This window comes from Trachemys scripta, chromosome 5 (assembly GCF_013100865.1).
Source record: "Trachemys scripta elegans isolate TJP31775 chromosome 5, CAS_Tse_1.0, whole genome shotgun sequence".
Taxonomy (NCBI): Eukaryota; Metazoa; Chordata; order Testudines; family Emydidae; genus Trachemys; species Trachemys scripta.
This window is the reverse complement of record NC_048302.1, coordinates 108,186,164-108,200,165: the sequence shown is the minus strand read 5'-3', so window position 1 is coordinate 108,200,165 and position 14,002 is coordinate 108,186,164. Positions and strand designations below refer to the sequence as shown.

At 41.0% G+C, this 14,002-nt stretch overlaps 1 protein-coding gene across 7 annotated transcripts in view; it reads left to right on the top strand.

Moving 5' to 3' along the window:
* The first annotated feature begins 3,825 nt into the window (after positions 1-3,825).
* The window catches only part of SLIT2 (slit guidance ligand 2), a 419,653-nt gene continuing 409,476 nt past the window's right edge, over positions 3,826-14,002 (top strand). For 4 of the 7 annotated variants that reach the window (XM_034771222.1, XM_034771220.1, XM_034771221.1 and 1 more), the window contains exons 1-3: positions 3,827-5,607; positions 8,042-8,113; positions 9,415-9,486. In XM_034771222.1, coding sequence (XP_034627113.1) covers positions 5,396-5,607; positions 8,042-8,113; positions 9,415-9,486 — 356 coding nt within the window. In that variant the 5' untranslated portion in view covers positions 3,827-5,395. Of the gene's footprint in view, positions 5,608-8,041; positions 8,114-9,414; positions 9,487-14,002 lie in introns of all 7 variants that reach the window. The other 3 variants (XM_034771224.1, XM_034771223.1, XM_034771225.1) reach the window with 1 other exon arrangement.

Sequence of the window (14,002 nt, the reverse complement as noted above, 5' to 3'; positions counted from 1 at the left end):
ACACCAAATCACTGTCCTGCTCCTTAGTCTCTCATTATCTCCTGATTGGAATCATGCCCCATCTCCTTCCTTGCTCTTCTAGCCTCCAGTCTAGAGCTGGTGGAAAAATTCTGCCAAAATATTTTTTTTGGGGTGTGTGTGTGTGGAATTTGATGATTTATCCAGATTGAAACCTTTTGTGGAGACAGTTAGACTTTTACAAAATTCTGATGGAACTCTCGCTGCCAGCCAGGTCCTCCCATTTTCACTGGCACCAACATTTTCTTGCCACAACATTCTCCTTCTCATTCCCATCTAAATCCTCCTTTTTCCCTACAGTGTCTTAGCCAATCTCAACTATTCAAAAATCATGATAGACCCCCCACCTCCTCCCACAAGAACCATGAGAATTTAAAAAATATTGTGTTCTTTTTTACTTCTTGCATTTAGAGTCTACTTGGTTTCTATTTTCAGGATTTTCTATGCAACCATAAGAGATAGAAACTTACTTTTGAATGAAAGCTAAGATACTCAGTTTCATGAGATGGGCCTTTAAAAAACAGTATCACAAGATTTATGATAGAGTAATGAGAATTGGCAACACTGCTTATGCCTGGTTCTGATATGACGAATGGTGAGGGCCATCTTAATGGAGGACAGTCTGGTGTTAGACTCATTGAAAACTATGAAGGGCCTTGGCCATTGTTATGAGAATCAGCTTCTCTTCCACCTGAAAAGGCTGTATGGAAATAGTCATTCTGGCTGAGGTAAGCCTTTGGCTTCAGCCTTTTTTGGAACAAGGTGAGAAAGTAGCCATTCTTAGTAATGGCAAGAAAATCCTAGCTGTCTCTTGACATCACAAGCATCTTAAAAAAAAAAAAAACTAGAAAGTAATAACTTCTCAGGCCATCATTCTAGGGGATGGTGGTGACAAACAGTACTGAGATTGAGGCAGATTGGTCTGTGCTGGGATAGAGGCTGTGAGTACCTGGTTACTTCTGTATCTGTCTCTGATAAAGTCTCAGTTCTGTTTAACTAACAATGTCTGAGACAGTTGTGTGGTGGATTCTACAAAATGCATACAAATCATATAGACTCACAATAATGTAAGAGTGTTTTGAGTTGTGCGGCCCTTCCTTTGGTGCTTCAGTGCTTTCTTGTAGTGTATGCAATTGTTATTGTTACAATACTCCAGCTCTATTTCTTATTGTTCCAGTTCTTATTATTAGCATTGATCTTTTCTTGTTGATAGCTATAGTCTTACCTACATGTATATCCCCTTTGGCTTTATATTCTGCACAAGCCAGAACCATGTTAGGTGGTTTCTCTAGAGAAAGGCAAATGCCTTACTTTTTACTGCTGTAACTAGAATTTGGCTAAAGATATCATTCCAAGAAGATTCTCACTCTCTCAAACATCCCTGAGAGGATTTGGGGTTACCTTTTTAATCTGTCTTGCTGTTTTTTAGTTGTTTTCCTCCTGTGAGGCATATTTTCATTCATAATCACTTGGAAGTGTCTTAGCATCTTGGAACTTCACCTTTTATGCACCTGAAGCATCTGAATGGAGTAGCTGGAAAGCAGAATACATATTCCACTGAGGGTACTACACTACATTCAGTACGAGGCGAGGCTCTTGGAGAGTTCTGCCAGTCTTACACAAGGAGTTAAGACCCATGGACGAGAATCCTGTTGGAGTTTCATCTTCAGAGAAGCATACCTACAAGTAAGTAGTTTCCCCTTAGCGTCTTATACAACACCAAGTGCACTGTTGGCACGTAATATCAAATAATGAATAGTACCAGATGGTTAACACATCTTCTGATTTTTTTCTTCCCTAGACAGAAAGGGAGTGTTTGATAGAGGCATTAAAACTGCACAGCATGTGTAATTGTATTTTTATTTCTTTCTTACTGTTTATTTATGGGTAACTTACATTGCAAATTAGAGAACAAACATTTTTTTTTAAAAGAAGCTAATCATCCCTTAAAACATGATCAGAATGTTGCTAACAAATTAAAATATTTTACATAGGGCCTGATCCTATGACTCACTGTATGATCTCAATTCCCATTATAGTCAATGGGTTGAATTCTGCTTACACCAGTTTAAATATGGAGTAGCTTCATTTAGTTGTATAAAGTACTCCAACTAATATATTGTGCCAGAAGTTGAAAGCAACTGATAAAGTCATGACTTGAAATGCACTCTTGTATGCTAGGTACATTTTGAAGAGACAGACTGAAAAAATAAGATGAATTTCCCTAGATAAAATAGCCATGACCGGGGCTTAAATTCAGCTGGAGCTGTCCGGAACAGAGCTCTGATAAATATTTTCAACCCCCCCTGGAGTTTTCATAGCATGTTGGTGGGGAGGGCTCAGTGAAATACCCTATGAGAATTTAAGTCCTGGCCAGGACTGTAGTTGATTTTAATTAGTTTCATTTTGGTTAACATTCTACAATAACAGCAGAAAAATCGGAAGTAATTCTATTGATTTCAATTTCTACAGACTTACTCCTGATTTACAACAGTATAACTGAAAACAGAATTTGTTCTATTGGTAGCAAGCAGATAGGGGTAGTGAGCATTTTACTGGGTTGTGCTGCAGAGACTCCAGGGATAAAGAGGCTCAGCTGGACCCAGTCATATGGAAGAAGCTGTGGACTCCCTGGAGCATTTACAAACTACTTGCTGATGACTTAGGCTTCTCTGGTGGTGTCCTCTGTGCAAGGGGAATCACCTTCTCAGGTCTCTGAGGTTAGATTTTTTTAAAATCACTTTGTATTGAATTCAGGAGGAAGAATAAACTCAGTCCAGTAAAGATACAACTTTAAACCTGGTGTATGTAAATTTTTCTATGAATGCTAGAATTTTCTTGCAATAGGCAATATTTTTAGGAGTATATCCCAGAGAAACACTGAGCATGCATTTTACAAAGTTGGATTGGAACAGAAGAGAAAATTAGTTTTCCTTTAAAACAAAACAAAACTAGATCTGTCACTCAGATATAAATAAAGCAGCATGATGCTCCTGCTTTGCTTATTTAAAGGTATACAGTGTCACAGTCACACCCCTGAACAAAAAACATTTGTTAACGAGATTATTGTATAATTTACATAAAATGTGGATTTTTTAAATAATGCAAGAATATGGAAAATAGAATATCATTCTCCAAGCCCCTCTCCTTAGCCAATGGTGAAAACCTCAATGGCATGCTTGAGATGTTTCAAAAATATGCAAGATTGTTTTGCTTTTCTCAGGCTAACTACACCAAGGCATGCAACCCGCCCCTAGCCCCTTCGTTATCTGTCTCTGCCTCACAAACGCTTGAGATTTTTCCGCACAGAGGTGTTTAAAGTGTGTGAGAAAAATCTCAGGTCTGAAAAAGAACTTAAAGTGTGTGAGAGCGTTGGCGGGAGGAAGGAGAGATGGAGTGAAGATGCTGAATCTGCATAGATCTTGCAGTTGTTTTTCTAGCTCTCTTGCCAATATTAATATTAAACACTCCCTAGGAATCTGTGGTGGTGGCGATCGCTACAGGAAAGGGTGCGCAGTTTACGTCTTAACCCAGCTTCAGGGGAACTCTGTCCCTCTTTCCACCCTAGTACTAAGCAGCGGCAGGCGGTGCAGCTACCGCCAGCCTCACTGGGAAGGCAGGTCGCTTGTTAGGGGCTAGGGTTTCTCGTTCTCGCTGAACTTTCATTCATTGTTTGCGTTTCCCCAGTTCCTCTCCTACTCACCTCCTCCCCCGAAGGTCTGGAGCCGGGCAGCCAATGGACGCTGCCCTTGCGGTTTTGGGCGTGGTCGGAGGAGGCGAGGCTCCGCCGCCCATATATAAAGGGCAGAGCGTGGGGAACTTCAAGCTTGGTGTTGTTTACGGGAGAGGTGCTTGGATGTTTGCGGCAGCAGGGAGAGAAGGCGGAGGAAGAGGCAAGGCGGAGGGTCCTGGTATCTGTGGCAAAAGCTGCCGGAAGCTTCCTGTTTGCTAAAGAGCCAAGCAGCAGCAGCTTGGGAAGCGCTGGCACAGGTTTTTGTGGCGCCTTGGGAAGCACTTTCTGCAGTGCTAGCAGTGACACACACCTTGCAACGGGGAAGCGAAGCGGCCTGCGTATGTGTCTCATCCTATTGTTCAAACTGAGAGACTTGGGGGTGTAAAGGAAGGAGCTTGCGTGTTGTCTCTTTTCCAACCCCCCTCCCCCCATTCTCCTTTCCCTCTGTGCAGGAGGAGACCAGCCTCCTGGGAGCTACAGGGGTTGGAGCCAGCTGGACTGTTTTATACAGACATCCCCTGCTCAGGTGCGCCTTCGGGAATCGGGGCGGGGAACGGAAACCTTTCCTAGGCATTCTCCCTTTCCAGGCTGGGGAAAGGAAAGTTCTTCCCTCAGCCCCTCTACACAGCCATCGTAGAAGCTGCTGAACTGCCTTCGCCTATACGACCCCCACTGTTCCTACCTTTCCCATCAGGTGGTGCCTGCTGCAGCAGAGCTGCTGTATCCGGGAGACAAGAGGGAACACACACTACGTTCGCTAGCGGTGCCTGTCTCGCTGTGCTCCCAGGATCGCAAGGGCATCGATAGCTGTGACCTGTCACGGAGGAGGTGGTGGATGTGCGCTCTCTGCAGCAGGGCAACGAATCACTTCTCAAACTGCTGCTGACTGTCGGGCTCCGGGAATAGCTCTTTCCTGCGAAACTTGCCTTTGGGAGCTTACAACCCAACATCATCTTGTGTGTTGACTCTTCTCTCTCCTCCCCCATCTCTCTCCCCCCCCCGAGGCAGTTTGATGAATGCTTTGGGAGTGAGGTATGATTTGCTGAGGCTCCTCTTGCAGAAGTGTGTGTGTGCAGTTGCAAAGCGAGCCCCCACCCCCTTGCAAGACTGTAACCAGCCCGTCGGTGGGGGAAGCGTGTGTGTGTGAGCCGCTCTGCCCAAGTGCTTTGAATCGCTCGCGTGTGGTGCCGCTGGGCGATTGGTCGCAATGCAGCTCTATGGGAAACATGCAGCTTCAAGCAAACGTGGAGCCCGTGGCTTCTAGCCGGGAGAATCGTTAAAAGGGACAAGGAGGAGAAAGAAGCGGAGTCACCCAGCTCTGCCGTAGCCGGAATCGGTGGCTTTGCTTCGCATTTGCAGGGAGTGTGCGCCAAGTCCCGCATCTTCTCTGCCACCAGAAGGGCTACGAGACCCCGGCTCGCTCCCCAGCGAAGTTGGTTCCAGGGTCGGATTGGTGCCACCCTTCTTATCTTGGCGGGGATTTTTGGTTCCTCCTTGGATCGCGAAGGACTCCGGTTGCCTTCTCATACCCTGCAAGTTGCCCAAGTGCTCGCTCCGCTGAGGAGCAGGAGGAGGGCGGTTGTGTCCTGTCTCGTCTGGGGGGCGGCCTGCCTCGCTTTCCGCTCCTCCCTGGCCTGGGGGTAAATGCTCCAGGGCTCGGCGGCGGTGCAATCTCGGTGGCAGAGGATGGGCGGCTTCGGGAGGCTCTCCCTGGGGCTCGTGCTGGTGGTGATCCTGAGCGAGGTGGCGCCGCAGCCCTGCCCGGCTCCGTGCTCCTGTTCCGGCAGCACCGTGGACTGTCACGGGCTGGCGCTGCGGAGCGTCCCGAGGAACATCCCCCGCAACACTGAAAGGCTGTAAGTAACCCCCAGCCGGGAGGCGCCCAGCGGTCCCCGGAGCCACTGGAGCACAGCGCCTCGCTTCCTACCCCACGCGCGCTTCGCCCTCCCCGGTGAGCTGTGGGGCAGCCTGTGTTATGTGGGGGGCGCCGTCCTGCCAGCGCCACCCCAGTTTGCCGTGTGACTTGACTCTCCCATCCCTCGTGGAGCCGCCTCGCTGCAGAGCGCCTGGGGTGGGGCAGGTGACACTCAAACTCCTGGAGGCTTCGCGTAGGTTTCAGACGCCCCGGGCTGACTCCCGCTCCCTGCTCCCCTCATGATGGGCTTCAGGGTAACGTTAGGAGACATGAAAGAGGGAAACCATTAGTTCCACCGCCTCGCCTTCCCCACTAGAAAGGCGGCAGGAGGCGAATCCGCCTCTCCTCTCGCGCGGCCGCTGGCTTCAGGGTAAAAGGAGGCGACATATAGAGCGTCAGTTTTCCCTGCGCTGTGTGTCAGAGTGCCTCGCTTGTCGTCCTGCCCCCCCGTGAATGGTGGGGCTGGGGGGAAGTTTTGTCATTGCCAAGCAAACTTCGCTTTGGTTTTTAAAATGGGAGCAGGGAACCAGAACCGGCTGGGACCGCTTGCCACAAGGGGCTCGTCTTAGCTGCCCAAGTTCTGCGGCGTGTCCCTTTCTGCCCAGCTCCCAGGCAGTGTGCAAAACCATGGCGCGGCAAGGAGGCCCTTGAGCGTTGGGATAGAGCTCCCCAGGAGCGGGCAAATGGCAATTAAACCTTCTGCTTTCCTTTTTGCTACACTGCTTGTAGAAGAGGAAAGTGGAGGGAATTCCCTAGCTCATGCAAAGCGATTGGGGGGGAGGAGGGGGGCAGAGACCCTATTTACACGCCCGTTATAGGAATACAGGCAAGGATACATTTTCCGTAGCGTCTCTTCCCCCTAGAAGAAGCTCAAACCCTTCCATGTGTCTTGCCCGTGGGACACAAGCTGCCCTTGCTTTTTCTGCTCCCCTTAAGTGGGCATACAAGAGGATTCCACCCCAGTTACACATACTACTGCCTCCAGTCACAGCCTTGATTAAACTGTCCCTAGCCCTGATTGATTTTCCTGTCAAATTAGGATCCAGACCTGAAGAAGAGCTCTCTGTGTATAAGCCCAGAGCTGCTCTCTCATCAACAGAAATTGGTCCAATAAAAGATATTACCTCACCCACCTTGTGGCTCTACTATCCTGGGACCAACATAGCTACAACAATGCTGCATACAAATTATGATCCACTCAGTTTGTGAAAAGCATACATAATTTTTCCTGAAAGGTCTGTTGGATCTAATACCATCCTGGCTTCTCTAAAGGGGTAAGGGGAAAAGGACGGAGAGAAGAGATTTAAAAAAAGTCTATCACTTGTTTTATGCTATTCAAAACAGTTTAAAGGTTTAAGTATAAACATATCTTACTCTAGTAGTGTCTGCAGTCAGACAAATCCCAAAGTGATTGACTGTGATCTTTCCTGTGAAGAAACTGTGTGGTTCAGTGGAAACTGTTTCCTGCCACTTTTGCTTAAAATAACAATATGCTGATTTTTCAAAAAGAATATTATAAATGATCGGTAACCCTAAGGTTAGTTTCTGTGTATCACTGTTTCCCCTATGACTTAGATCAAGGAGGATATTCAAGCCACAGCAAAGCCTGGTTTTACTTGTAATGATTGGAACCAGGGCCAGCTTAGTTCTTGACCTAAGATGCCAGAAAAAGGGGTAGTAACTCCAGAAGGGAAAGTGGTGCTGAAATCTGAACAAAAATGTCAAGGCCTGAATACTGTTTCCATCATTGCCTCTGAGTTTGCACTTTACAGTCACAGTGGGGTTTCCTGAGCTGTAAAAGTATGAAAAATAAACTCTTCAAACATAGGATTGTAAGGTAAATCCTTATAAATATTAATCTTTGAAGATCAAGTTTTTGATTCTTTCTAAGCACTGTTTGCCATTGGAAGTTTAGTAATATATTTATTAAATGCATTGCAAAAGTGGTCATCCAAATAAATTCCTAATTACTTGATTTCTTGACTTAACTAACTTGGTCATAGTGTTTATACTTTTTTCAGTTGATACAGTTAAGAGTGTTCTGTCTAAATATTGGTTGGGTCTAATTACAAAAACATTAAGATATAAACTTGTGATAAACAGAATTGATAATTCCAGAACTCGGGGTAAACATGAGCCACATAATGGCGAATAGATTGTAAGAAACTTTTTAAAAATCAAAGTTTAAAACTATTAATTTACTTAATTTATGGCCTCTTTATTGTCCAACTCACACAGAGCTAGTGTTAAGAATTATCTAGCACATTTAAGTTCTTTTTTGGTTTTAAAGCACTAAAGTTGAACCCCACCAAAATAATAATTTTAAATCCCCTGTTGAATGTTTCATTTTTCTGCTAATACATGATTCTTTTTAGGGACCTTAATGGAAATAATATCACAAGAATCACCAAGACTGACTTTACTGGCCTAAGACACCTTCGAGTCCTGTAAGTTCTTGTTACTTTATGGTGTTTGTTAATATTACTTGATGTAGGTTAGACTTTAAATTTTCAAAAAATTTATTTTTATTTTTTTAGTTTTTAAAAAGTAAAGCTGTATATTTCACCACATTTAACTCCTATGCTGCAGCATCTGAACTTAAAATAAATGGGGGAGGGGCAATTATGGGATGACAAAAAAAAGTTTGGAAAATGCCACAGTAGCAATTTTGTATGTAGCCTTTAGTGATTTGTACACTACCCGTAAAATTATAAATATAGCAAAATAAGCTGAGGCTTTAGAATAATTGGTAGTTTACAAATGTGTGAAAAGGGAAATCTTGCATTTTGGTTAAAATTAATTGAAAAACTATCTGAGTAGACTGCTAGTTTAGGATTATCAAAACATATTGCTGAGTACACACATGTTCAGTTTCAAACTGGTGCAAAAGGAAATTCATGAAAGGAAAGAAAATGGAAAGTATTTCTTAACTATATCTAATCCCAACTCTCCAATTTAAAAAAGTTTGTTTTTCAGAAACTAAAACAATAGGTATTGTATAGTTTCTTTCTGGATGGATTTTTTTGGTCTGGATAGCTTCATGTATATTATTTCAAGGTCTTTACATTAACTTTTGCTGGTTATAAAGTCATTAAATCGGACTTAAGAAAACTGTAATGGTGATTACTGCTATTTTATTCAGTGAAGCTAAATTATTCCTTGGGACTGAATTGTCAAAGGTGGAACAATTTTTTTTATTTAAGTCTAAAGAAAAACTGTAACTATCTCTTATTGTAATTATACCCTTTTGATACAATACAACTACTAGCATGTGTTGGCATATTTCAACATATTTTCAGTTGATATATAGATAGGTGTACCACCAGAATTGTGAAATCCATTGAATAATCGATTTTTTCCATACAAACTGTAGATCAATTGTACTATATGTTTAATTGGAGTTTTATATCGTTGCTCCTTCGTGAGCAGCATATTTTCTTACCCATGATCTTAATATTCTTGAGCAGGTTTAAGGTCTGCTTTTATGATTTCCTTTAATGCTGAAGAGTGATTTTTTTTTTTTTTTTTTCTTTCTGGCTTCTTCACATGTGCCCCAATGGAGTGACAGGGGTTCTAAATGTATTAAATTGGATGTGAAATCTCACTCTGGAATAAGAATTGCAGAGTTAATAAAGTTGAAATGATTGCAAGCTGCCAGTTGCTGAAGTACAGCAATGGCAGGTTTTAATGCAGTCTTAATCATAAAACCGTTAAAACTCACTATATATATATATATTCTACATTTCAGTCAGCTCATGGAGAACAAGATTAGCACCATTGAAAGGGGAGCATTCCAGGATCTAAAAGAGCTGGAGAGGCTGTAAGTATTTTTAATTCCAAACATATGACAACGTAACTTATTATAATTGTTTTTGTCACTTCACTTGTCTTTCAGGGCACTAGACCTTTGATTTTTATAGTCAGACTCTTGAAATGTTTGAGAAACAAGAGCCCTAGGCAGTTCTCAGACAGTACCTACAATGGGTGGAAAATCCTGGATAAATAGTCTGAAGAAAACTGCAATTTACATTTTGAATCTAAAGATAACTTCTTGAACGCTAAAGAAAATAGACTCCTTTGAATGCACAAGTACTTACATACATAACTTTTTTTTCCACACGGAGCATGAGACTTCACTCTAAAGCTTTTTTCCCCTCTTTTTCTGTGAGACACAAGGTGAGATTTTTAGTCTTGGTGAAATTTGAGTGTTTACAACATTCTGTAGGAAGAAACTTTATAATATTTACTAGATGCAAAGTGTCTTCTGTTACAAATATAGAGAAAAATGCTCAGCATGTGCATTCCTCTAACTTTGTTTTTGTGTATTAAAAAAAATAAAATTGTTGAAACTCTGTCCAGACAAAATATTTTTAAATGAGCAGTATATTATTTATTGGGTTCTGTTCCCTTAAGATACTTAGCTTTGCCATCTTTAAAAGCTGACGAGTTGGGGGGGGGGGGGGAGAGAGTCACAAAACACTCAGGAGAACCAGAAGTATAGAGATGGTAAGCAAAAGACAGATGTCCTCATTAAGAATAGTAAATAGAAAGCTGAGCTCTATTTTTCTTTAAACTCTTAGCTTTTTGCATTGCTAGCTTTTCAAGCTTCCAGTGCAAACTTTCCCAGGATATTACTTTTTGGATGCTGTATATGAAAACAGTTAGTTGTAGAAATGTATGGATTATGTTGTGTACAATATTAGATCTCGAAGAGTAATATGCCTTTAGTGCATTAAAATTCTAAATCTGTAGAATGTGGTAAAATATTGTACACCCTCTACATGCTGAATACACTACAATAGATGTGTGAGCATAGTTTAGTAATACAGCGTACTACTTTGCTTTTTAAAACATGGGGCCCAATTCTGAAGTATCAGGCCCCATATTTATATGGCTTCTCTTTAAAAGTACACATTTTGGGTTTGATTTAGCCTCTTTCACCAGTGTAACCTTACCAACATCCATGGAGTTATTCCTTATTTACACAGCATAAGTGAGAAATCCAGCTTGTCTTCCTGATTTGTTTCGTGCTCTGTATCCCCAACTGCTGTCTGTAATCTTTAAAGTAATTTCATGTGAATACAAACATAAGGCTAGTGATGAACTTCTAACTTGTTAAACTGATAGTTGCTAAGTCAACTTTTGTTTAACTGTAGAAATCCATTGATTACATACATTTTGATGAAGTGTTTGGCTTTTGGTTCATTGTAAGGAATGAGTTTCCCTCCAGCACCTGCAAAGTGAGAGTGCTATCATGTAACAATTTTGCTGCTCTCTGTCAGAAATTGGTAATGTGTTCTGACCAGTGTGTTTGAGAACTGCATAGTTAAGCTTTTTTTAAAGCAATTGGAAAAAACCTATGCAAGTTCCTTTATAAAATAAGGCATTAATAAAGGCAAGTATCTTTTTAAAGTATTAGAATTTTTTATACAAGGTGAAGGGGCTAGTAAACCCTGAACTTCTGCTCTTAAGATATGTGAGAAGTAATATGCAGAACATACACTTAAAATATTCCTCAATCTGGTTTCTGAACTTTTACCTCAGACAACCAAACAGTAGTATAGGTTGTATTGTAAGAATGACTAAGGATAAGTCAGAAGTTCAGTGTCTTAATCATTGATATGATTTGATGTTGTTCAACTAATAAACTCAATGAATTGTTGTCTACAGTCAAAAGTTTAATTCTTCTCATTTCTGAATACCCTATAGTAAGGATCCTTCTTATGATAAACTTAATTAGCTCTTTGAAATATTTTTATTTGTGCTACATTCCTTGAAAATGTTGTGCAATACAAGACTCTTAAATAAAAAAACATTGATTTTGTATTTTTTTTTGATAAGTGAGTCTCCCTTCTTTTAAATGGATTAACTGATGTTGCCTGTGTTGAGTACCAAGAATATTTGGTAGAATGTAAAATTAAAGTTTCTTTAAGTTTTGGAATATTAAGCAACTTCTTACAAATGTTAACATGGCTATTTAAATTTTTAATCAAGGAAAATGATTTTTCAAGACAGGTGCAGTTAACATCCAGGGTATTTGGTTTTTTAACTGTGGTTTTGTTTTATGGTGACACTTTTCAAGTAACAAACTAGGATCTTTTGTATTTCTTTTACTAAACTTAGTTAGATTTCCTAGTTAGATATTATATTCTCCTCTGTCTGGAAACTTTTGCTTCTTCTATAATGGTATCAGGTTTTTCCTATTTTGCTGCAATCCAGTCAGATGTTTTGAGGTGGGTTGTAGTTTTGACTGAAACTAATATATGCAGAATCTCTTTAAATCACCCCAGCTGTTGGCTAAGAGCAAATATTTCATATTTGTGAGGAAAAGCTGAGAAAATTCCTTTTGTTTACAACTGCCAAGTCCATCTGATGGAGGCACATTGTTATCTGACAGCCAATTAATCTCCTTGGGATTCTGGAATCCCAAACCATTTCTTAGGAAACTTATGGATACTCTCTTCAGATGTTTCCCTTTTCATACATAAAATAGTGAGGCTGTTGTGTTAAAAGATGCATAATCTTTAAATGTAGAATGCCACATTTCTTAGTGAGCAAGCCTAGCTACTGTCAAATAATTTTTGACATAATATACTGGTTTTAATATTGTGAACAAAGGGCCCCAGAGCTATTGGCTGTGGCTTACTTTTAGTTTGTTTATAAGCTATAAACATAGCCATCATTTGCGTCAAATGTAATGTCTTTCGGTCGTGCTAAAGTTTTGAGAATTCCAAATATTACATATAAGGTATATTAAGTAATTATCTAACAACTTACAAAAAGGATAGCCCTCTCTTCTTCCCTTCCCCAGATAAATAAATCTCTCCAAGTTGAGCAGCTCATATTTTGGAGGATCTGAACTTGCAAACCAATAGTTTCATAATACTCTTTACGCAAATGAACCCATGTCTTCCATGGAGTTGCTTGGGAGAGTAAGGACTGTGTGTGAGTACTATTTTGCAGGTTCATTTCTGCAAGGTGCTGATACCCTTGAATCCCATTTACATAACTGGGAGTTGAAGGCACACAGCACCTTGGAGGATCAAACCTTGTGTAGAGAAGAGCAAAGAGACCTTTCCATTTCTTGAACCCTCTTTCTAAAGCAAAAACAAAATAAACTACTAATGAAGTGTAAATACAACTGTAGGTTAAATAGCATCTTGGTTAAACAGTTAAGTAGAAATAGGAACTTATTTCCAACTATAGTACAGTTTCATTTAATAAGAAATAATGTTGTATAATATTATGCACACATGGTGTTATGTACAAACATCTAACAAAAGACCCCCATTTACTCCTTGGCAAGTTAGATATAAATTCTGAGTAGTTAGAGTGGAAATTTCATGACCGCGTCAGATTTGAAAATAGTTTTTTTTATTTAAATAAAAATGAATTAGTTGTTACAGTAGTCCCATCTTTTTTATATTAAATGCAACTTATTTTATGCAGTCTCAGCATTCTTGGTTTTCAGTTGGCTACAGATATTTGTACTGATAATGCCCACCTGCACTATGGAATCTGATGGGGCAAGGGAATGATGGAAACTGAACATTTTAGCAGTTAGGGGTTGTGGGGCTTTTAGCCCCTGGAAAGCCTGAGAGGAGGCATTCAGGATTGTGAGTAAGCCTTAACTGGATGTTTCTGCTCAAATGATCAGCAGTGAGATAGCTAACCATGTTGATATGGAAACGGTCTTTTTAGGCATCTGTGTTCACAGCCCATTTTGATTAGGGCAGTTTATGCCTCTCGGCCATTGTTTCAGGGATATGAACAAATTCAGGAAAAAACTACCACACTTGATTCACATTTACAAATATAAGGGCTAGAAATGTTTGAATGTACCTAGAAACCCCTTAATGATGTGAGTAGCCCCACAAATGTCAGTGGGACCAATTGAGTATGGGGGTCAAGGTGTGGCATGAAAGGATCAGAATCTGGCCTCAAGTTTTTTTTAAAGGAATACTTGAATTATGGAGCTCAATTATGTACCAAGGAGTAAACGCTGGACACTTCCACTGCCAAGGAAGAGGTGGAGACATGATAAAATCAGACAGTCTTTTGACTCCTTAACAAGAGAACAATGCTTTTTCTTGCTTATTCTGAAAAGCAAAACTCTTCAACTGTGTTCTTATGTGACTACAAAAACTTGGATATCTAATCTCTCCTTTCCTATCACCTTCCTCTCTGCCAAAAACAACAAAAAAGCTTACTAGCTAAGTGTCATCTGTGAAGATTTGAGCAAAATCCTCTTTCAAGCTAGAAGAGGTCAGATTTTCTAAGTTATTGGGGAAACATGTTGTTCCTGATTTTGGGGGGGCGGGGGGGGCGGGGGGGGG